This window comes from Electrona antarctica (genome assembly GCF_951216825.1).
Source record: "Electrona antarctica genome assembly, chromosome: 1".
In the NCBI taxonomy this organism is placed as follows: Eukaryota; Metazoa; Chordata; class Actinopteri; order Myctophiformes; family Myctophidae; genus Electrona; species Electrona antarctica.
This window is the reverse complement of record NC_136806.1, coordinates 15,086,429-15,108,402: the sequence shown is the minus strand read 5'-3', so window position 1 is coordinate 15,108,402 and position 21,974 is coordinate 15,086,429. Positions and strand designations below refer to the sequence as shown.

At 41.4% G+C, this 21,974-nt stretch overlaps 2 protein-coding genes across 2 annotated transcripts; both read right to left on the bottom strand.

Moving 5' to 3' along the window:
- Positions 1-4,570: 4,570 nt before the first annotated feature.
- Positions 4,571-13,733, bottom strand: LOC306915735 (uncharacterized protein). Its single transcript, XM_079493316.1, has 6 exons — positions 13,095-13,733; positions 12,860-12,977; positions 12,318-12,520; positions 6,227-6,661; positions 5,214-5,331; positions 4,571-4,967 (listed from the first exon to the last, which is right to left on the bottom strand). The coding sequence occupies exons 1-6, from the start codon at positions 13,600-13,602 to the stop codon at positions 4,751-4,753; spliced, it is 1,599 nt and encodes a 532-aa protein (XP_079349442.1). The 5' UTR covers positions 13,603-13,733; the 3' UTR covers positions 4,571-4,750.
- Positions 13,734-18,369: 4,636 nt separating this feature from the next.
- Positions 18,370-20,288, bottom strand: LOC306915677 (toll-like receptor 13; the record flags this gene model as incomplete). The annotated part of the gene is made up of 3 exons (XM_079493182.1): positions 18,370-19,031; positions 19,366-19,483; positions 19,601-20,288. The coding sequence occupies 3 exons, from the start codon at positions 20,286-20,288 to the stop codon at positions 18,815-18,817; spliced, it is 1,023 nt and encodes a 340-aa protein (XP_079349308.1). The 3' UTR covers positions 18,370-18,814.
- Between the last annotated feature and the right edge of the window lie 1,686 nt (positions 20,289-21,974).

The following is a 21,974-nucleotide window of genomic DNA, read 5'->3' as shown; positions in this document are numbered from 1 at the left end:
AAATTAACTTAACAATAATCACTATTATGGGTCCATAAAACATTTTCAGCTCTTTCGAATGCATTAATTGCATGTTCCTAGACCCTAATCTGTCTACCATCTGCACTTCTTTAATCTCTATTATACCATTTTGTTTACCTTAAACATTTTAACATTAACATACTGTTTTTCTCCCAATCTGTCTATAATTAAAACAACGTGCCTATAATAACTAGGTTCGCGCGCACGCAGTAGATCTGTCATTTTCCAAAAAAAAACTTTCTTTCAGTCTCAAGTAATCTTTATCTCAATCTTACTACACTAACTGTCACACTGTCCAATTTACTATTGAGCAGATGCTCTTAATTCAGAGTGATTTACAACAAGAATATCCAGGGGCATACTTACTGTATACATTAAACTGCGTATTACAGAAAAACCAGGTGATAGCCTCCTGACCTATACTGTATGGTGCATGGCTTAGCAAGGCTCACTTCTCTAGGAACTAAAGAGCCACTTAATTTTAAACACTTAAACTAACTTTTAATATCAATCAGGGCATGGCCTGCCTGGGGAATTTAGATTAAATTCTTTCTACATAAAACATTTTTTTTCCACGACAACTCCCCTTAAAGGGAACCGTAATAGCCCTCAGGGGCTAGCTACCATGCCATGTTAAGGATAAATAAGTCTATATTAGACAGTCACTTGATCAAAATGAAGTGATAACTAGTAAACCAGTCATCGATGCTACTCTTTCATCAAGGCTACTTTAGCCCCACACTCAGGATAACTGAGTGAGGTAATAGATTAAACTATTTTGACTACCATTTTCACCTGTTGACTACTCTAGCCCACATTTCGACACAGAAACTGCCCATAAATTCACCTAAATATCTTCTCCAGAAATGTTCTTCACAAATTTGAGCATTTTCACTCATACACATGTGTACACTCACGCTTTCAAACAGTATACATTGAGACATATGTACTCCATACACATACTGTAGGTACTATTCACTTCCTTATTTTTATCCCTATTTGGAACTATTTCCATTTTCTCGTCTCGAGAATCATATGACATATGATTTAAAACTTATTACTTTACCTTTCTGGTATATCTCTATATCATAATCCTCATATCTTCATTTTCATTCTAGGCTGTTAACTATTTAACATCCCTTTTTCACAATTTCCTCTCACACTCCTTTTCTGTCTCACACTGTCTGCCTCTCTCACACACTCACATACAGGCAGACCATTCCATTCAACACTCAATCAGTTGTCATGACAGACCATTCACATTCATTTTCAAGCTACGAAGTTAGGCAAGACAACTTGTCTCCCTTTTAGGCCAACACTCACAGACATACACTTAGGACAATACACACACACACACACACACTCTGGCTAGCCAATTTTTTGTTGCTTCATAAAACAACAGGGTACCCTAGGCAGGAATCTCGTCCCCCTATTTAGACAGCAGGCAACGTAATGAGTGATTTATTGAATAGACTATTCTTTTTTCCCAACGTACCATTCGTCAGACCTCCTTGTCTAACCATCTTGAGTCATTCAACCAACCAAACACTGTTCCTCCGTCTCTCATGGCATGCACATGAAAGGCAAAACTTCCGTTTTCCTCTTTTAAATAGGCCATCAAAAAATGCCTATCGTGATCACAACCAAATTTCATCACTAATACCTTAAAACCCCGAATAAAAGCAATACCTCATTTTCTGAACATCCAAACAGACACCCATATACTCACTTGCGCGCGTCGTCGGCCCAGCCCGAAAGAATGAACTTACTCACCAAGTCCAGCATACAGAACACCGTCTCGGTGGAAACCTCCAAAATGTTAAGGCAATCTGTGGGACACATGCTCAGGAAGACATAATAATGAGGCAACACAATAGTTCAGAGTTTGGAAGTATAGGATTTACTCGAGTAAGGAGTCAAGAACTTACACGACCAGTTCAAATGCAATGGAAACCCCAGTCTGACTCAAAGAGTAAACATAGGGTCACAGCCTTTATAGTCTTCACTCCCACAAGAGGCAAACCCCCAACATAGCCCTAAGGAATTTGGGACAGTAACAAAGTAACCAAACAGCACCACAGGGGTGTCACAGATAAGATAACATCAGAGTGCAATAAAGGGGTATTATTATATGTTTGTATCTAAATTTCTTCGACAAGGTGCCTCCCCCAGGCCAGTGTCAGTCATAGTCAATCGCAATGGAATGTGAAAGATATTCTGACTGAAGTACTGGAAATTGGAAATACTCAAGTGAAGTAAAAAAAAAATACCTCAAAATTGTACTTAAGTACAGTATTTTCCACCATAATAGCCGGGACCACGCACAGGTGCACAGGTGCACCCTTTGTGATCCTATTGGCTGGGGTTTAAACAGCCATAACTCCCGGACTGTAATTGTTATTATTATTATTATTTAAAACTCATCAAAATCAGTCTGATAACTGTAATCCATGTTGATTTCACAGCTCTGGTCATATAATAGCATACATAACTAGATCTTTGGGCACTTTAGTCAGTGCTAAGAGGCAGCTTGGAACAGACAGTCAATCTGAGAATGCCTTATTATTTTTAAGCATACAAAAAAGCAACATGTTTATTTTGCCTTGCTTGAAACGTTTGAGAACTACTGATTTAGAAGGCCTTTTGTTGGCTTAATTCGCTCTATGTTCTAGATAGCAATCATTGCTTGTCTAGATAATAAAGACAATGAATTAAAACATATATACCTGTTTCAGTGTTGAAGAGATGTCAGCGAGAGCAGTGTCCTGTTCAAAGGGTGGTCAGTGAACACTGAATGATTCGTCATGCAACTCCTTGCAACATGCAACTCCTTGCAACATGCAACTCCTTGCAACATGCAACTCCTTGTGACCATTATCACTTTTCATTGGTTCAATGAAAAGTATCAACAACAACTTGTGACTAAATAATAACTACATTAGACCCATTGGAACACCACTAGAGGTTCTTTCTTCCATTTTATACAAAGTAACCATTTTGGACGAACAAGCTTGCAGGTTTCCACCCAACAGCGTCTGAAGGCCAGACCGCACCAATGCAACTATAGTCGCAATTCCTTGCAATGCCATTGGGGAGTTCTATGGTTGCAAGTACTGTAGCTGCTGTAGACATGTTGCAACTAGGAGTTAGCCTGGCATGAGGGTTGCATGTTGCAAGGAGTTGCATCGGTGCGGTCTGGTCTTAAATTAGGTACTCTCCAGTCTCCACCCCCAAAAGATGCACAGAAACACACAGAGTGAGCCTTGTGAACCACGAAAACCACAAATGCATCTGTCATTTTTAGATTTGAGATGAAAACCTTATTTTATACTTTTTTATTTTATACCACCTTCCTGAATCAAATAAAATCAACCCAAGGTTGACTTTTTGTATTAATATTGAACCAGGTTTTGTAATTTAATATGTGTTTTCTATGCTATATGTTTTCACCTTGACAACTGTTACCATGCAATGTTATGAAAACAGGGGAAATATTTTGGATTTTCATTTCAAATCTACAGAAAGACTATTAAAGATATCTCACCATTATTTGTTGTTACATCATGGCAAAGTAAAAATAAATACACAAACCAAACATGTACAAAAGTTTAATTGTGCTTTAAAAGGTCACACTGAAGTGCTTCACAGTAAAAAGTAAAACAGTCATCAACAATGCCCTTCGGATCGTAACTGGCTGCCTGAAGCCATGCACCCCAGTGTCCTACCTGCCGGTCCTAGCAGGAATTGCCCCGGCCGGCCTCCGACGAGAGGCCGCGACCCTCACACTTGCAAGGAAAGCCCAAGAACTGGCATATCCTGCACGAAACAACAACCAAGGCAGCGCCCCCATGCAGACTCAAGTCCCGCCACCCCTATGACAGGAGAGCACAAGAGATGCTTGGTTCCATCCCTGAGGACCTGCCTACAAGGGCATGGCTGGCAACCACCTGGAAGCGGGAATAGGAGTCAGCTGAGCCCACACGTCTGCACCGCTACATCCAAGACACGGGAGACGGAGTCGAAGGAGAACACCTACCACGCCGTCATTGGACCCTGCTGAACCGCCTCCGTACTGGGGTTGGTCGCTTCAAATCGTCCATGAAGGAGTGGAGCCTGGCAGACAGCGCAGCATGCGAGTGTGGCGAGCCTGAGCAGACCGCCGAACACATAACCACCCCCTTGTCCTCTGTACAGACCTCCTTCAGAGGCTGGCCTCTTCTACGTGGGACCAGAGACCTGTCCTCTGTACAGACCTCCTTCAGAGGCTGGCCTCTTCCACGTGGGACCTGTCCTCTGTACAGACCTCCTTCAGAGGCTAGCCTCTTCCACGTGGGACCTGTCCTCTGTACAGACCTCCTTCAGAGGCTGGCCTCTTCTACATGGGACCAGAGACAATGTCGTGGCTTTGTGACACTGAGCTGGACATAACGATACACGAAAGAAGAAGTAAGAGCACAGTACTGTACTGTACTGTCACTGTACTGTACTGGCACACCTGAAATCTCCATATATACAGTTAATATGTGCATGTGTTTGTGTGTGTGTTAGGTTGCGCACAGGTGGTGAAAAACAACCATGCTGTTTTCGTGCTCAGACGCACCCACCCACCCAGAGACACACATAGTCACTTAAGGAAGTGGTTGCACCACTTAAAAAGAAACTTATAAAATAGAAACAACTCACTATACACAAATAAAACATATACAAACTAAGTAAAACTCAAACTGGGTTAAATGCTAGAGGTCAGGTCAGCGTGAGGTGTGTCCAGAGCTCTGCGTAGGTTCTGCCAGAACAGTCCAGGGTGCTGTCCAGCATGGGACCAGCTCAGGTAGGTGTGTCTCTTCACCAGACTCTTCATGTGATAGTAGGGAGACAACTGGTGGGCTGGAATGTCCTCCAGAAACACCAGGATCAACACGTCCTTCTGTTCATCAAACAGACGGTAGCTGCACACATGGACCAGAGGACATTTACACTCAGTCAAGTTGTATGGACAGTTTTATTTATAATGACCAAGAGCCACAGGGCAGATACTGTATACACATAGTATACACTTTGTATAATAACACACAGCCTCATTACAATACGTCACTTCATAACACAAGCAAATAAAATGCAAATAAAGGGGTCTAAATTAATACAAATCAAGGCAATGAATCATTGGGCTATAATATCAACATTACTGCCCCCACCTGGCCATCTGGATCTCTCTAGAGCACCATTCACTCTCCAGGTAATGATGGCTGATTACACAGATGATCTTTCTGCTGCCATAGATGGCATCTGTAATGTTCTCTATGATGGGTTTACCTGGAAACAAAACACACATTATTCACACCACATTTGTACTTAGTTTAGACAGTTTTTGGTTTAGACTAGTCATTGGTTAGACCAGTCATTAGTCTTACAACTACAACCTCAAACATTCACCCTAACCCTAACCTCCCACGGGGCAGCACACCTAAACCTAACCTTAACCCATGTCTGACCAATGACTAGTCTAAACTAAGTATGCACCCTCTATTTCACTTCTTCATACTGTAGATATAGATAGATAGATAGATAGATAGATAGATAGATAGATAGATAGATAGATAGATAGATAGATAGATAGATGGATGTAATGATACACTATAGGCTAGACAACATAAGCAGAGAGAGGTCCCTAGCTGCTTTACAACCAGTAGTGACAATATCCCCATACATGGGAATGCCCCCAAATAAGCCCACGTAACCTGCAATGTCTCCCTTTTGACTGATACCTGTCCATTCAAACTCTAGATGGGCCTGCCCCAAAGTTATTAGTGCAGCCGTGCCCAGCAGTCAGCAAAAACTAGAATTCTCAACAGGCCCGAAATTTAAAGCAAGGCCCTACCTGGGCCCTCATCAAACCCTGTGCACCCAAGAGAATGTCCCCGCTACCACCCTTAGATCTCTATTTATGGAGCTGACCTGTTCTGACATTCCATATGTTGATCTGACAATGATCAAACCCTGTACACTCAAGACATGCTCCTTATATGGCCAGTACAGAATTCATTCCATGTTGATCTGACCCCCCATGCCAAAGTGCCAGCGCTCGCCCAGCAGTCTGCCGTCAACGAGGCGGATGCGTGCACGGCCTTTAGGGCGAGGTCGCTTCTCGCCCTTAAGCGTCTTACTGGTATAAATACAGTATTACTTTGAGATAGAGAGAGGTTTGTACCTGGTGGGAAGTCTCGGTGGTGCAGACAGAGTCTCCAGCCCTGCTCTCCCTCCAACACTGGAAGCATTTCTCTGTAAACCCAGAGCTCATCGTGAACGTTGTAGGAGATGAAGGCATCGTAGCGTTGAGGAGACCCCTTCTTTCTTTCCTTGGCATCATAAAGGAAGGCCAGGAAGAGGTAGTAGGCATAGAAAAGATGCAAACGCAGGAAGTGGTAGGTGAAGGATGTGAGCAGAGTTAGCACAATCACACAAGCAGAGGAAATGTAGCAGATGAAGCTAACATCCACCCAACAGTAATGGATGTCAAAGTCCAGAAACCTGGTTCCTTTTTTATCCAGAGGAAAGCCACAAGTGTAGAGGTGAGCATCAACTACCAGTGTTTGGTTGTTGTTCTGCATCCACTGCAGAAAGTCAGCATTAGAACAATCACAAGCTAAAGGGTTGTCATCCATGTTAACAATGCTTAAAACACCAAAATGGTTTAAGGTTATTGTAGCAGTCAATTTATATTGGGGGTCGGGAGGGGGCGGGGCGGGGGTCCCGAGACATTGCCAAAGCATTTCCGGGGGTCCCCGGCCAAAAAGGTTGAGAACCCCTGATCTAGGGGACACTATTTGGGGAACGTGATGCAGTTTTCTTTTGTATGGACACCAAACAGCCACAAGATGGCAGTGTAATACCCACAAATACAGTGTGTTTCTCTCTGTCAGCGCCATTGCATTAAACATGGTGGTGTTAAGGAAAGAGTGTAAACAGCCAGGAGAGTTTAGTCAGATTGGCTTGTGCCAGGAAATCCAGGGACGTCAGATTACAGTCTATTAAGGAAAGAGTCTTCAACTGTGGTACATATTTAAATGAGTCTGAGGGACCATGGACAACATACAAATAATCCAAATGTTTCATATCTGAGAGCATGTCCAATACGATATATGTTTTCTGGTCGTTTGTACTGAATTTGATTGTTAAGCTCTTCAGGCTCTGCAGTAAGGTGGTATTGTTTTGCCTTTGTAACTCATGGGGAGGTGAAGATGACATTTTTAAGTGGTCATTAAAAGTTAGACTAAGTGTTTCAAGTTTATCTAGTCCTTGAAAATAGCTGTTGTTCCATGGAATGTAGACTAATTCCATGTCTAATTGCTTGAGTGATTTCAGACTCATGAAATCCCCTTCGAGGGGCATTGAGATGTCATTCATTCTTAAATCCAAAGATTCTAGTGTGTGTAAGCCAGTCTTGAATGTGGTGCCATACGAGCTAATACAATTGTGTACCAGAGTTAGAACCTTTAACTCATTAAGATGTTGAAAAACACACGGTTTGAGTTCAAATATGTGGTTGTAATCTAGATCAAGGTGTGTGAGTCTGGTTAAATTTAAGAAGTCTGAGCAGCTTAAATCATTAATCTGATCGTTACTCAGGCCGAGGATTTGAAGCATGGAGAGATTCTTAACATCGCACTTTGGAAAGTTGGTTATTGTAGAGGTTTAGGTTACTCAGTTGATTCATTTGTTTGATTGAATCCTTCGACAGTTCAGTCAGGCCAGATAGACCCAGGTTGGTAAGCTGAGTACAATGTGACAGTGTTTCGGTAAGGCTGTCATTGATGTTACCTACACTGAGTGTCCTCAGTGTGGACATTTTGCAGATTATATTTAAGAGATCTCTGTCTATACCCTCATTGTACGCCATATATAGATACTCCAGTGAATCAAGGCTCTGTAGAGCCTTAATGATGGTGTGAGACACAATAGAACCAGCCAGACGCACCATGGTTATATTTCTCAGAAAATACTTATCTGGTATGTCCCACTCCCATCCATAATCATTACAACAGTCTGACAGGTCGATTGTCTTAAGATGTGGAAATGCAGCTGTTGTGATGCTAAACACTTTTATTGACTGTGACATCACTTTCAACTCCCTGAGCTCAGAGGTCATGTTTAATGGAAGATCTTTTGACTGAAAAGACTCTAACTCATCAATAGGCCTATCTCACAGCCCGTTTTTCACGCCCACTTCCGGTAAATAGTGGTGACTTTAACATGGGCATTTACACGTTTTTTTCTCTGGAGAATCTAAGTACATTTTCTAATGTAAAAATGTGACAGACCAATATTATTATGAAGCAAACAAGATGGTAAATCAGGTCGAGCAGATAGAACAAACCTTACCTTGAGAAAACAAAAGTTGTAGACTTCTTAAATAACCTCTTTTAACATGTAGCGTCTATGGAGTGACGTCACGCTATCACCACTAACCCCGAAAGGGGGCGTATTTAGGGGGGCGGGGAAATTCTGTGAGATAGGCTTATTGCGATGTTCAGCACCTGTAAACTTGGTAGTTGAAAGACAGGGAAAATATCTGTCATTTGAGTGCACTTCAGACTTAGTTCCTGTAAGCTCGTGAGTGACTGGAAGGCTGCAGGGTTGATGAAATGGATATCGTTATCGAACAAATTCAGTATCAAGAGGTTAGACAATCCCTGAAACATATTGTCTGTCAGCGTTGTTAGTTCGTTATTGTACATATGGAGCACTTTAAGTTGCACCAAAGGAACAAAAGCCCCGTCATCTACATGACTTATTAAATTATTACCCAGGTCCAAATATGTGAGATTTGACAGATGATAAAAATCTGACATGTTTATCTTTTGGATGTCACACCTTATTGTTAGTGATATAACGTCTCTGGGAATGTCATCTGGTATGCTATCGAGATCACAAGAATTACAAAACACTGAAACACCATCAGTGAGATTTTCATTGTAAAGAATAGTGCAGTCTTTCAGGAAGTAAGCCAGTGTGGGACTAAGATGAAGCGTGAACAACAGAAATAAGAAGGAGAAACAATGGCAGCTTCCTGTTTGTAGCATCATGGCTGTCTTCAGGGTCAACTGTCAGGTACTGTTGGTGGAGTAACTCTGCTGTGGACACTGGTTGGTGACAACACTGTTCAGCATTGATGATCTAAAGAGGAGACAACAGTAAGACAGTTACAGTACACATGTAACCCTTTATTTGATCTGTAAATCTACATAATATTCTTCTCAGTCTATATTCCACATGACTCATGTTCCCTTTAAAGGACCATAGCATTATGTGTACAGACTTGTCCCATTACATTGTCATCCTGTCACATTCAGATGTCCAACTTTTAAATACACAGAAAACTCTCAAAAGGTCATGGATTACTCTGTCAACTTCCCCATTTAGCCTCGATCTTTCACTTCACTGATGGTCATCAAGTTCATGTTTCATAATTATTATTATTATTATTTTTTCTTATAATTTTTATCCCACGATTTTGCAACCCAGTTTTTTTCACCCAGTGCCAATTATCTAATGTAATCCTGGGCGCTACACTTCCTCTGCCAACTTGGGGGGGCAGCGGACTGACCTCATGCCTCCTTCTATGTGTTGCAACATGAGGAGTCCAAGCTGCTTCTTTTCACGTGACAGGGGGGAATTTCCCTGGCCGGACGTAGCGCGTAGCGCATGTTTCATAATTATTAAGCAATATTACACAAGAGTGTGTGTGCTTCACCGCCATTAATGGCGCGCCTGTGTTAATTGCAGCAGGAACGAGCCGATAGGCGAGTTCTGTAAGCAGCGCAGATAGAACATTGGTCTTGGTACTGCCATGACAGCTGAATTACCTACATGGGATCCCTGAAATGAAATGAAATGATTACTATATTTACCCAGGGTATCTGGGCTAAGCTCAAGAACTTGTTTCCAGCCAGGCCCTGCTCATAGGACACATTTCATCGTAGTGGTTCAATGCCTTGTTCAAGGGCACTTCAGCGGTGGTAATTTTAACGTGTCGGACTGCTGTTTCGAACTGGCGACCTTCCGGTATCAAGACCGCTCCGCAATCCGTTCGGCCACCTGCCTGCCTGCATGTCTGCCATCCTGCCACCAGCCAGCTATAGCCAAAACGTGAACATGCAGATAATAGCTGCAATAGGTGGCATTGCCAGGCAAGCTCGTAACGTGTCACATTTCTGCTTAGGAAATGTTGCGGGATGTACAGTATAATCAATATTTTTGGGCAACGTTCTCACTCACTGTAGCACTGTAGCATAAAAGCACGCATCCAGCACCTTGGCTGGATGCGTGTCGCAGGTTCGACTCCCGACCCCGACGGACTTTGCTCTCTCACTTTGCTCTCTCCCCTTGAGCTACAATTTTAATTGGAACTTTGCACTTGCAAGGATTTGTCCATGCAGGCAGATTGATATCAATGTGCAATTTCGAATGGCTCGTAGGCCTACTAAGGTAATTAATAATAAAAAAAATGTATTATGTCGTGGCTTTCAAATTATTGTGGTGTTTTTTCCACATTGTTGCTGTTGGAAGTGAATTATGAGATCTACAAAAGCAGGCCTATCCACTGCATACACAATACACATCTGCATGAATTCAAGGTTTCAACATGGGGTGTGTAATTGATAGGAAATAAAGTTATTTTTTAGGGTGAACTACTCCTGTAACATAGAAAGGACATTATCCCTATAAGATATTAACAAAAGAAAATCACAATTATACTTTCCTGGATGAAGAAATTATAATATTGAATCCTACCTGAACACCAAACGTCAGTGACAACAACCATCCTTCCAGTGTTTCACTCAGACAGAAATTAAGTCCATTTGACCACAGCTCAGCTAATGCCTCAGAAATAACATGAGGTGACAAATAGTGAAAGAGGAAGCACTGTAAAAATGCAGAAATGCTTCAGTTCAGTGGAACTAAGACAGAAACTATCAGGACTCTTATGCAAAGCTTAAGAATACATTTTAATTTTGATGTTTTGATGAATGTACAGATTATTTATTTTTTATATTAGATTGATTGATTGAAATCTTTATTCACGGTACATTTCAAACAAAAGCACAGGTCCATACAAAAACTGCTACGAGGATGATTCGAGAAAAAGCACTAAGACCTGTTTAGGGTTCTCCATTTTCAATTCATTAGAACATTTAAAGACGTACAAATATACACTTATATGGGGGGGAAAAGGAAATCATCATATACGGTTAAAGAAAAGGGAAAAACATGTACAGTTTGGAAAATAGTGTGGGGGGGGGGGGGGCAGTTTCGAATTGCAGCCGTCCGTAAGTGCTCTTTGAGAGCAGTTTTGAAGGAGTCTAGGGATTCACATTTCTTAATGGCTGTTGGTAGGGCGTTACACATTTTAGTGGCATACAGTAGGAGCGAAATTTATTCAATCCCTTGTTTGAGTCGAATCTGGGTTGCACGTAGTTTGTTGAACTGCCTCTGGTGTTGTGATCATGGACTTCGTTAACATTAAGGAAGTATTTTGACAGGTACGTATAATGACATTTATTTATATAGCACATTTATAGACAAAGTCAAAGTGCTTTACATCAAAAGAGAACAACAAAAGATCAATCCATGCAATAGCAGGCATAAAAATACAAAACATACATAATAATACAAAAATGACAGTTAAGAAAAGGCTTTAACATAAAAGGTGGGTTTTCAGGACAGATTTAAACGTGGATACTGATTTTGCACATCTTAGGTCAGTATGTAGGGCATTCCAGGAGGCCCTGGTTGCAAAGGCCCTGCAGCCCTTAGTGACAAGCTGAGTTGTAGGGGTCTCCAGGAGGGCATCTTAGTGGTGTAGCGAATCTTGTATAGACCAGGTCCATTGCAAGTCATCAACCCTAAGCCATTCTCCAGCCTTATACTGTTAAGGCTGATGCTATAGGATATTGGTTGACCTTTGATCCTAGATTACTGAGTCACTACACTGTCTCTATGCATCCGTTTTGGGTCAGCATGAGGGTTGGTAAGGGCATTCAAGGTGACAGTATAGAATGTCCCCCATGTTTGAGCCCAATTGTGGGGGAATGAGGTCAGGGATAAACTCCCTCTGGTGTTACGTCCAGTAGATTGACAGGTATGTGGGCAGTGAACCCCCAAGTATCTTAAAGACCAGCTACAGTACCATTTACCAGTAACCTATTTGGGTAATTTGACACAAAATATCCATCATTTGTAACAATGTAGCCTATGTGCATTGTGCAATGTATTCAGCTACATACATTATTCATTCAAGCCCAGGTCAGCGTGAGGTGTGTCCAGAGCTCTGCGTAGGTTCTGCCAGAACAGTCCAGGGTGCTGTCCAGCATGGGTCCAGCTCAGGTAGGTGTGTCTCTTCACCAGCCTCTTCATGTGATAGTAGGGAGACAACTGGTGGGCTGGAATGTCCTCCAGAAACACCAGGATCAACACGTCCTTCTGTTCATCAAACAGACGGTAGCTGCACACAGGAGACCAGAGGACACTTACACTCAGTCAAGTTGTATGGACAGTTTTATTTATAATGACCAAGAGCCACAGGGCAGAGACTATATACTGTATACACACAGTATACACTTTGTATAATAACACACAGTCTGATTACAATACTTCACTTCATAACACAAGCAATAGTAGTCATTAATGCATTGTATGTGGCTGCAGCAGGGGTGAAAGACCAAGACAAATTTCCCTTGTGGACAATAAAGTTTACCTTGACCTTTATAACTAAAGATGTCTAAATGAATCAAAATCAATCCAATTAATCATTGGGCTATGACATCAACATTACTGCCCCCACCTGGCCATCTGGATCTCTCTAGAGCACCATTCACTCTCCAGGTAATGATGGCTGATCACACAGATAATCTTTCTGCTGCCATAGATGGCTTCTGCAATGTTCTCTATGATGGGTTTACCTGGAAACAAAACACACAGACATTATTCACACCACATTCAAAACTATTTAACTTCTTGATAGATAGACAGACATCATTTACATATACAGTATTAGTTAGAGACAGAGAGGTTTGTACCTGGTGGGAAGTCTCTGTGGTGCAGACAGAGTTTCCAGCCCTGCTCTCCCTCCAGCACTGGAAGCATTTCTCTGTAAACCCAGAGCTCATCGTGAACGTTGTAGGAGATGAAGGCATCGTAGCGTTGAGGAGACCCCTTCTTTCTTTCCTTGGCATCATAAAGGAAGGCCAGGAAGAGGTAGTAGGCATAGAAAAGATGCAAACGCAGGAAGTGGTAGGTGAAGGATGTGAGCAGAGTTAGCACAATCACACAAGTGGAGGAAATGAAGCAGATGAAGCTAACGTCCACCCAACATGAATGATAGTCAAAGTCCAGAAACCTGGTTCCCTTTTTATCCAGAGGAAAGCCACACATGTAGCGGTGAGCGTCAACTACCAGTGTTTGGTTGTTGTTCTGCATCCACTGCAGAAAGTCAGCATTAGAACAATCACAAGCTAAAGGGTTGTCATACATTTTAATAAACCTGAGAGCAGGGAGGGAACTGAACACAGAGACATTGATCACCATCAACTCATTCTGGCTCAAGTCCAGCCAGGAGAGTTGAGTCAGATTGGCTTGTGCAAGGAAATCCAGGGACGTCAAATTACAGCTTGTTAATGAAAGTGTCTTCAGCTGTGGTACATATTGTAATGAGTCTGGGTCTGGTTGTTTACCATGGACAACTTTCAAATAATCCAAATGTTTCATATCTGAGAGCATGTTCCATACGATATATGCAAGCTTGTCGTTTGGACGGAATTCTAATATTAACATCTGCAGGCTCTGTAGTAAGGTGGTATTATTATAGTTTTGTAACTCATGGGGAGGTGAAGATGTCATTTTGACGTGGTCGTCTTTAAAATTTAGATGAAGTGTATCAAGTTCATCTAGTCCTTCAAAAAAGTTGTTGTTCCATTGTTCATATTCATTGGTATAGTATTCAATGTTTAAGTCCTTGAGTGATTTCAGACTAATGAAATCCCTTTCGAGGTGAGATGTTGTTATATCCATATATACTAGTTTGTGTAGGCCAATCCTGAATGCGGGGCCATACCAGATAATTAAATTGCTATTCACAGTTAGAACCTTTAACTCATTAAGATGTTGAAAAACACACTGTTCGAGGTCAATAATTCTGTTGTGATGTAGATGGAGTTGTGTGAGTCTGGTTAAATATAAGAAGTCTGAGCAGCTTAAATCATTAATACGATTGAAACTCAGGTCAAGGATTTGAAGCATGGAGAGATTCTTAACTTCGTCTGGCACTTTGGAAAAGTGGTTGAATGCGAGGTTCAGTTGGCTCAGTTGACTCAGTTGGTTCATTTGTTTTATTGAATCCTTAGACAGTTCAGTCAGGCCATTAATTGATAGATCCAGGTTGGTAAGCTGAGTACAATGTGACAGTATTTCACTAAGGCTGTCATTGATGTTACCTACACTGAGTGTCCTCAGTGTGGGTATTTTGCAGATTATATTTAAGAGATCTCTGTCTATAATAGTGTAAAACAGATATAGGTATAGGTTATCTAGTGAATCAAGGCTCTGTAGAGCCTTTCTGATGTTTTTATAAGATATATTAGAACCAATCAAACACACCTTAGTTATATTCTTTAGAAAATACTTGTCTGGTATGTCCCACTCCCATCCAGTACCATTACAGCAGTATGACAGGTCAATTGTCTTAAGATATGGAAACACAGCTGTTGTGATACTGAACGTTTTTATTGACTTTGACTTCACTTTCAACTCCCTGAGCTCAGAGGACATGTTTAATGGCAGATCTTTTGACTGAAAAGACTCTAACTCATCAATTGCAACGTTCAGCACCTGTAAGCTTGGTAGTTGTAAGACAGTGATAATATCTGTCATTTGAGTGCACTTCAGACTTAGTTCCTGTAAGCTGGTGAGTGACTGGAAGGCTGCAGGGTTGAGGAATTGGATATTGTTAAAATTCAAGCTCAGTATCAAGAGGTTAGACAGTCCCTGAAACATGTTGTCTGTCAGTGTTGTTAGTTTGTTATAATCCATATAGAGCGTTTTAAGTTGCACCAAAGGGACAAAAGCCCCGTCATCTACATGAGTTATTGAATTATATCCCAGGTACAAGTATCTAAGATTTGACAGATGGTAAAAATCTGTCCTGTGTATCTTTTGGATATAATTTCCCTCTAGTGTTAATGATATAACAAATCTGGGAATGTCATCTGGTATGCTACTGAGATTAAGATGTTGACAATCGATTTCACCAGCAGTGAAATTGTCAGAGTAAAGAATAGTGCAGTCTTTCAGGAAGTAAGCCAGTGTGGGACTAAGATGAAGCGTGAACAACAGAAATAAGAAGGAGAAACAATGGCAGCTTCCTGTCTGTAGCATCATGGCTGTCTTCAGGGTCAACTGTCAGGTACTGTTGGTGGAGTAACTCTGCTGTGGACACTGGTTGGTGACAACACTGTTCAGCATTGATGATCTAAAGAGGAGACAACAGTTACAGTACACATGTAACCCTTTATTTGATCTGTAAATCTACATAATATTCTCAGTCTATATTCCACATGACTCATGTTCCCTTTAAAGCAGGGGTTCTCAACCCGTGGGTCGCGACCCCTCGGGGGGTCGCCAAATTATTTTAGAAGGGCCCCAAATTATTTTCAAAAAAAAAAAAAAAAAATCACGATTTTTCAAAAATAGCAGATCTACAAGCTCATAGCGCGCCACTCGGTGGCGCACTATGAGCTTGTAGATCTGCTATTTTTAAATAGCTAAATTATAACAATGCTTAAAACACCAAAAGGGGTTCCCGCCCAAAATGGTTTAAGGTTATTGTAGCAGTCAATTTATATTGGGGGTTGGGAGGGGGCGGGGCGGGGGTCCCGAGACGTTGCCAAAGCATTTTCGGGGGTCCCCGGCCAAAAACGTTGAGAACCCCTGCTTTAAAGGACCATAGCATTACGTGTACAGACTTGTCCCATTACATTGTCATCCTGTCACATTCAGATGTCCAACTTTTAAATACACAGAAAACTCTCAAAAGGTCATGGATTACTCTGTCAACTTCCCCATTTAGCCTCGATCTCTCACTTCACTGATGGTCATCAAGTTCATGTTTCATAATTATTATTATTATTCTTTTTTTCTTATAATTTTTATCCCATGATTTTGCAACCCAGTTTTTTTCACCCAGTGCCAATTATCTAATGTAATCCTGGGCGCTACACTTCCTCTGCCAACCTGGGGGGGGGGGGGGGGGGGGGGCAGCGGACTGACCTCATGCCTCCTTCAGGAGTCCAAGCTGCTTCTTTTCACGTGACAGGGGGGAATTTCCCTGGCCGGACGTAGAGCGTAGCGCATGTTTCATAATTATTAAGCAATATTACACAAGATTGTGCTTCACCGCCATTAATGGCGCGCCTGTGTTAATTGCAACAGGAACGAGCCGATATTCGAGTTGAGCCCTTATGAGCCCTTATTACATTATGAGCAGTTATTACATTATGAGTTGCTACAAGCACAGATAGAACATTGGTCTTGGTACTGCCATGACAGCTGAATTACCTACATGGGATCCCTGCCTGCCTGCATGTCTGCCATCCTGCCACCAGCCAGCTAGCCAAAACGTGAACATGCAGATAATAGGTGGCATTGCCAGGCAAGCTCGTAACGTGTCACATTTCTGCTTAGGAAATGTTGCGGGATGTACAGTATAATCAATATTATTGGGCAACGTTCTCACTCACTGTAGCACTGTAGCATAAAAGCACGCATCCAGCACCTTGGCTGGATGCGTGCCGCAGGTTCGACTCCCGACCCCGACGGACTTTGCTCTCTCACTTTGCTCTCTCCCCTTGAGCTACAATTTGAATTGGAACTTTGCACTTGCAAGGATTTGTCCATGCAGGCAGATTGATATCAATGATGTGCAATTTCGAATGGCTCGTAGGCCTACTAAGGTAATTAATAATACATTTTTTTTATTATGTCGTGGCTTTCAAATTCTTGTGGTGTTTTTTCCACATTGTTGCTGTTGGAAGTGAATTATGAGATCTACAAAAGCAGGCCTATCCACTGCATACACAATACACATCTGCATGAATTCAAGGTTTCAACATGGGGTGTGTAATTGATAGGAAATAAAGTTATTTTTTAGGGTGAACTACTCCTGTAACATAGAAAGGACATTATCCCTATAAGATATTAACAAAAGAAAATCACAATTATACTTTCCTGGATGAAGGAATTATAATATTGAATCCTACCTGAACACCAAACGTCAGTGACAACAACCATCCTTCCAGTGTTTCACTCAGACAGAAATTAAGTCCATTTGACCACAGCTCAGCTAATGCCTCAGAAATAACATGAGGTGACAAATAGTGAAAGAGGAAGCACTGTAAAAATGCAGAAATGCTTCAGTTCAGTGGAACTAAGACAGAAACTATCAGGACTCTTATGCAAAGCTTAAGAATACATTTTAATTTTGATGTTTTGATGAATGTACAGATTATTTATTTTTTATATTAGATTGATTGATTGAAATCTTTATTCACGGTACATTTCAAACAAAAGCACAGGTCCATACAAAAACTGCTACGAGGATGATTCGAGAAAAAGCACTAAGACCTGTTTAGGGTTCTCCATTTTCAATTCATTAGAACATTTAAAGACGTACAAATATACACTTATATGGGGGGGAAAAGGAAATCATCATATACGGTTAAAGAAAAGGGAAAAACATGTACAGTTTGGAAAATAGTGGGGGGGGGGGCAGTTTCGAATTGCAGCCGTCCGTAAGTGCTCTTTGAGAGCAGTTTTGAAGGAGTCTAGGGATTCACATTTCTTAATGGCTGTTGGTAGGGCGTTACACATTTTAGTGGCATACAGTAGGAGCGAAATTTATTCAATCCCTTGTTCGAGTCGAATCTGGGTTGCACGTCGTTTGTTGAACTGCCTCTGGTGTTGTGATCATGGACTTCGTTAACATTAAGGAAGTATTTTGACAGGTACGTATAATTAATTTTATTTATATAGCACATTTATAGACAAAGTCAAAGTGCTTTACATCAAAAGAGAACAACAAAAGATCAATCCATGCAATAGCAGGCATACAAATACAAAACATACATAATAATACAAAAATGACAGTTAAGAAAAGGCTTTAACATAAAAGGTGGGTTTTCAGGACAGATTTAAACGTGGATACTGATTTTGCACATCTTAGGTCAGTATGTAGGGCATTCCAGGAGGCCCTGGTTGCAAAGGCCCTGCCGCCCTTAGTGACAAGCTGAGTTGTAGGGGTCTCCAGGAGGGCATCTTAGTGGTGTAGCAAATCTTGTAGACCAGGTCCATTGCAAGTCATCAACCCTAAGCCATTCTCCAGCCTTATACTGTTAAGGCTGATGCTATAGGATCTTGGTTGACCTTTGATCCTAGATTACTGAGTCACTACACTGTCTCTATTCATCCGTTTTGGGTCAGCATGAGGGTTGGTAAGGGCATTCAAGGTGACAGTATAGAATGTCCCCCATGTTTGAGCCCAATTGTGGGGGAATGAGGTCAGGGATAAACTCCCTCTGGTGTTACGTCCAGTAGATTGACAGGTATGTGGGCAGTGAACCCCCAAGTATCTTAAAGACCAGCTACAGTACCATTTACCAGTAACCTATTTGGGTAATTTGACACAAAATATCCATCATTTGTAACAATGTAGCCTATGTGCATTGTGCAATGTATTCAGCTACATACATTATTCATTCAAGCCCAGGTCAGCGTGAGGTGTGTCCAGAGCTCTGCGTAGGTTCTGCCAGAACAGTCCAGGGTGCTGTCCAGCATGGGACCAGCTCAGGTAGGTCTGTCTCTTCACCAGCCTCTTCATGTGATAGTAGGGAGACAACTGGTGGGCTGGAATGTCCTCCAGAAACACCAGGATCAACACGTCCTTCTGTTCATCAAACAGACGGTAGCTGCACACAGGAGACCAGAGGACATTTACACTCAGTCAAGTTGTATGGACAGTTTTATTTATAATGACCTGCTACAGGGCAGAGACTATATACTGTATACACACAGTATACACTTTGTATAATAACACAGTCTGATTACAATACTTCACTTCATAACACAAGCAATAGTAGTCATTAATGCATTGTATGTGGCTGCAGCAGGGGTGAAAGACCAAGACAAATTTCCCTTGTGGACAATAAAGTTTACCTTGACCTTTATAACTAAAGATGTCTAAATGAATCAAAATCAATCCAATTAATCATTGGGCTATGACATCAACATTACTGCCCCCACCTGGCCATCTGGATCTCTCTAGAGCACCATTCACTCTCCAGGTAATGATGGCTGATCACACAGATAATCTTTCTGCTGCCATAGATGGCATCTGCAATGTTCTCTATGATGGGTTTACCTGGAAACAAAACACACAGACATTATTCACACCACATTCAAAACTATTTAACTTCTTGATAGATAGACAGACATAATTTACATATACAGTATTAGTTAGAGACAGAGAGGTTTGTACCTGGTGGGAAGTCTCTGTGGTGCAGACAGAGTTTCCAGCCCTGCTCTCCCTCCAGCACTGGAAGCATTTCTCTGTAAACCCAGAGCTCATCGTGAACGTTGTAGGAGATGAAGGCATCGTAGCGTTGAGGAGACCCCTTCTTTCTTTCCTTGGCATCATAAAGGAAGGCCAGGAAGAGGTAGTAGGCATAGAAAAGATGCAAACGCAGGAAGTGGTAGGTGAAGGATGTGAGCAGAGTTAGCACAATCACACAAGTGGAAGAAATGAAGCAGATGAAGCTAACGTCCACCCAACATGAATGATAGTCAAAGTCCAGAAACCTGGTTCCCTTTTTATCCAGAGGAAAGCCACACATGTAGCGGTGAGCGTCAACTACCAGTGTTTGGTTGTTGTTCTGCATCCACTGCAGAAAGTCAGCATTAGAACAATCACAAGCTAAAGGGTTGTCATTCATTTTAATAAACCTGAGAGCAGGGAGGGAACTGAACACAGAGACATTGATCACCATCAACTCATTCTGGCTCAAGTCCAGCCAGGAGAGTTGAGTCAGATTGGCTTGTGCAAGGAAATCCAGGGACGTCAAATTACAGCTTGTTAATGAAAGTGTCTTCAGCTGTGGTACATATTGTAATGAGTCTGGGTCTGGTTGTTTACCATGGACAACTTTCAAATAATCCAAATGTTTCATATCTGAGAGCATGTTCCATACGATATATGCAAGCTTGTCGTTTGGACGGAATTCTAATCTTAAACTCTTCAGGCTCTGTAGTAAGGTGGTATTATTATAGTTTTGTAACTCATGGGGAGGTGAAGATGTCATTTTGACGTGGTCGTCTTTAAAATTTAGATGAAGTGTATCAAGTTCATCTAGTCCTTCATAAAAGTTGTTGTTCCATTGTTCATATTCATTGGTATAGTATTCAATGTACAAGTCCTTGAGTGATTTCAGACTAATGAAATCCCTTTCGAGGTGAGATGTTGTTATATCCATATATACTAGTTTGTGTAGGCCAATCCTGAATGCGGGGCCATACCAGATAATTAAATTGCTATTCACAGTTAGAACCTTTAACTCATTAAGATGTTGAAAAACACACTGTTCGAGGTCAATAATTCTGTTGTGATGTAGATGGAGTTGTGTGAGTCTGGTTAAATATAAGAAGTCTGAGCAGCTTAAATCATTAATACGATTGAAACTCAGGTCAAGGATTTGAAGCATGGAGAGATTCTTAACTTCGTCTGGCACTTTGGAAAAGTGGTTGAATGCGAGGTTCAGTTGGCTCAGTTGACTCAGTTGGTTCATTTGTTTTATTGAATCCTTAGACAGTTCAGTCAGGTGATTATTTGATAGGTCCAGATTGGTAAGCTGAGTACAATGTGACAGTATTTCACTAAGGCTGTCATTGATGTTACCTACACTGAGTGTCCTCAGTGTGGGTATTTTGCAGATTATATTTAAGAGATCTCTGTCTATAATAGTGTGAAACAGACATAGGTGTAGGTTATCTAGTGAATCAAGGCTCTGTAGAGCCTTTCTGGTGTTTTTATAAGATATATTAGAACCAATCAAATACACCTTAGTTATATTCTTTAGAAAATACTTGTCTGGTATGTCCCACTCCCATCCAGTACCATTACAGCAGTATGACAGGTCAATTGTCTTAAGATATGGAAACACAGCTGTTGTGATACTGAACGTTTTTATTGACTTTGACTTCACTTTCAACTCCCTGAGCTCAGAGGACATGTTTAATGGCAGATCTTTTGACTGAAAAGACTCTAACTCATCAATTGCAACGTTCAGCACCTGTAAGCTTGGTAGTTGTAAGACAGTGATAATATCTGTCATTTGAGTGCACTTCAGACTTAGTTCCTGTAAGCTGGTGAGTGACTGGAAGGCTGCAGGGTTGAGGAATTGGATATTGTTAAAATTCAAGCTCAGTATCAAGAGGTTAGACAGTCCCTGAAACATGTTGTCTGTCAGTGTTGTTAGTTTGTTATAATCCATATAGAGCGTTTTAAGTTGCACCAAAGGGACAAAAGCCCCGTCATCTACATGAGTTATTGAATTATATCCCAGGTGCAAGTATCTAAGATTTGACAGATGGTAAAAATCTGTCCTGTGTATCTTTTGGATATAATTTCCCTCTAGTGTTAATGATATAACAAATCTGGGAATGTCATCTGGTATGCTACTGAGATTAAGATGTTGACAATCGACTTCACCAGCAGTGAAATTGTCAGAGTAAAGAATAGTGCAGTTTTTCAGGAAGTAAGCCAGTGTGGGACTAAGATGAAGCGTGAACAACAGAAATAAGAAGGAGAAACAATGGCATCTTCCTGTCTGTAGCATCATGGCTGTCTTCAGGGTCAA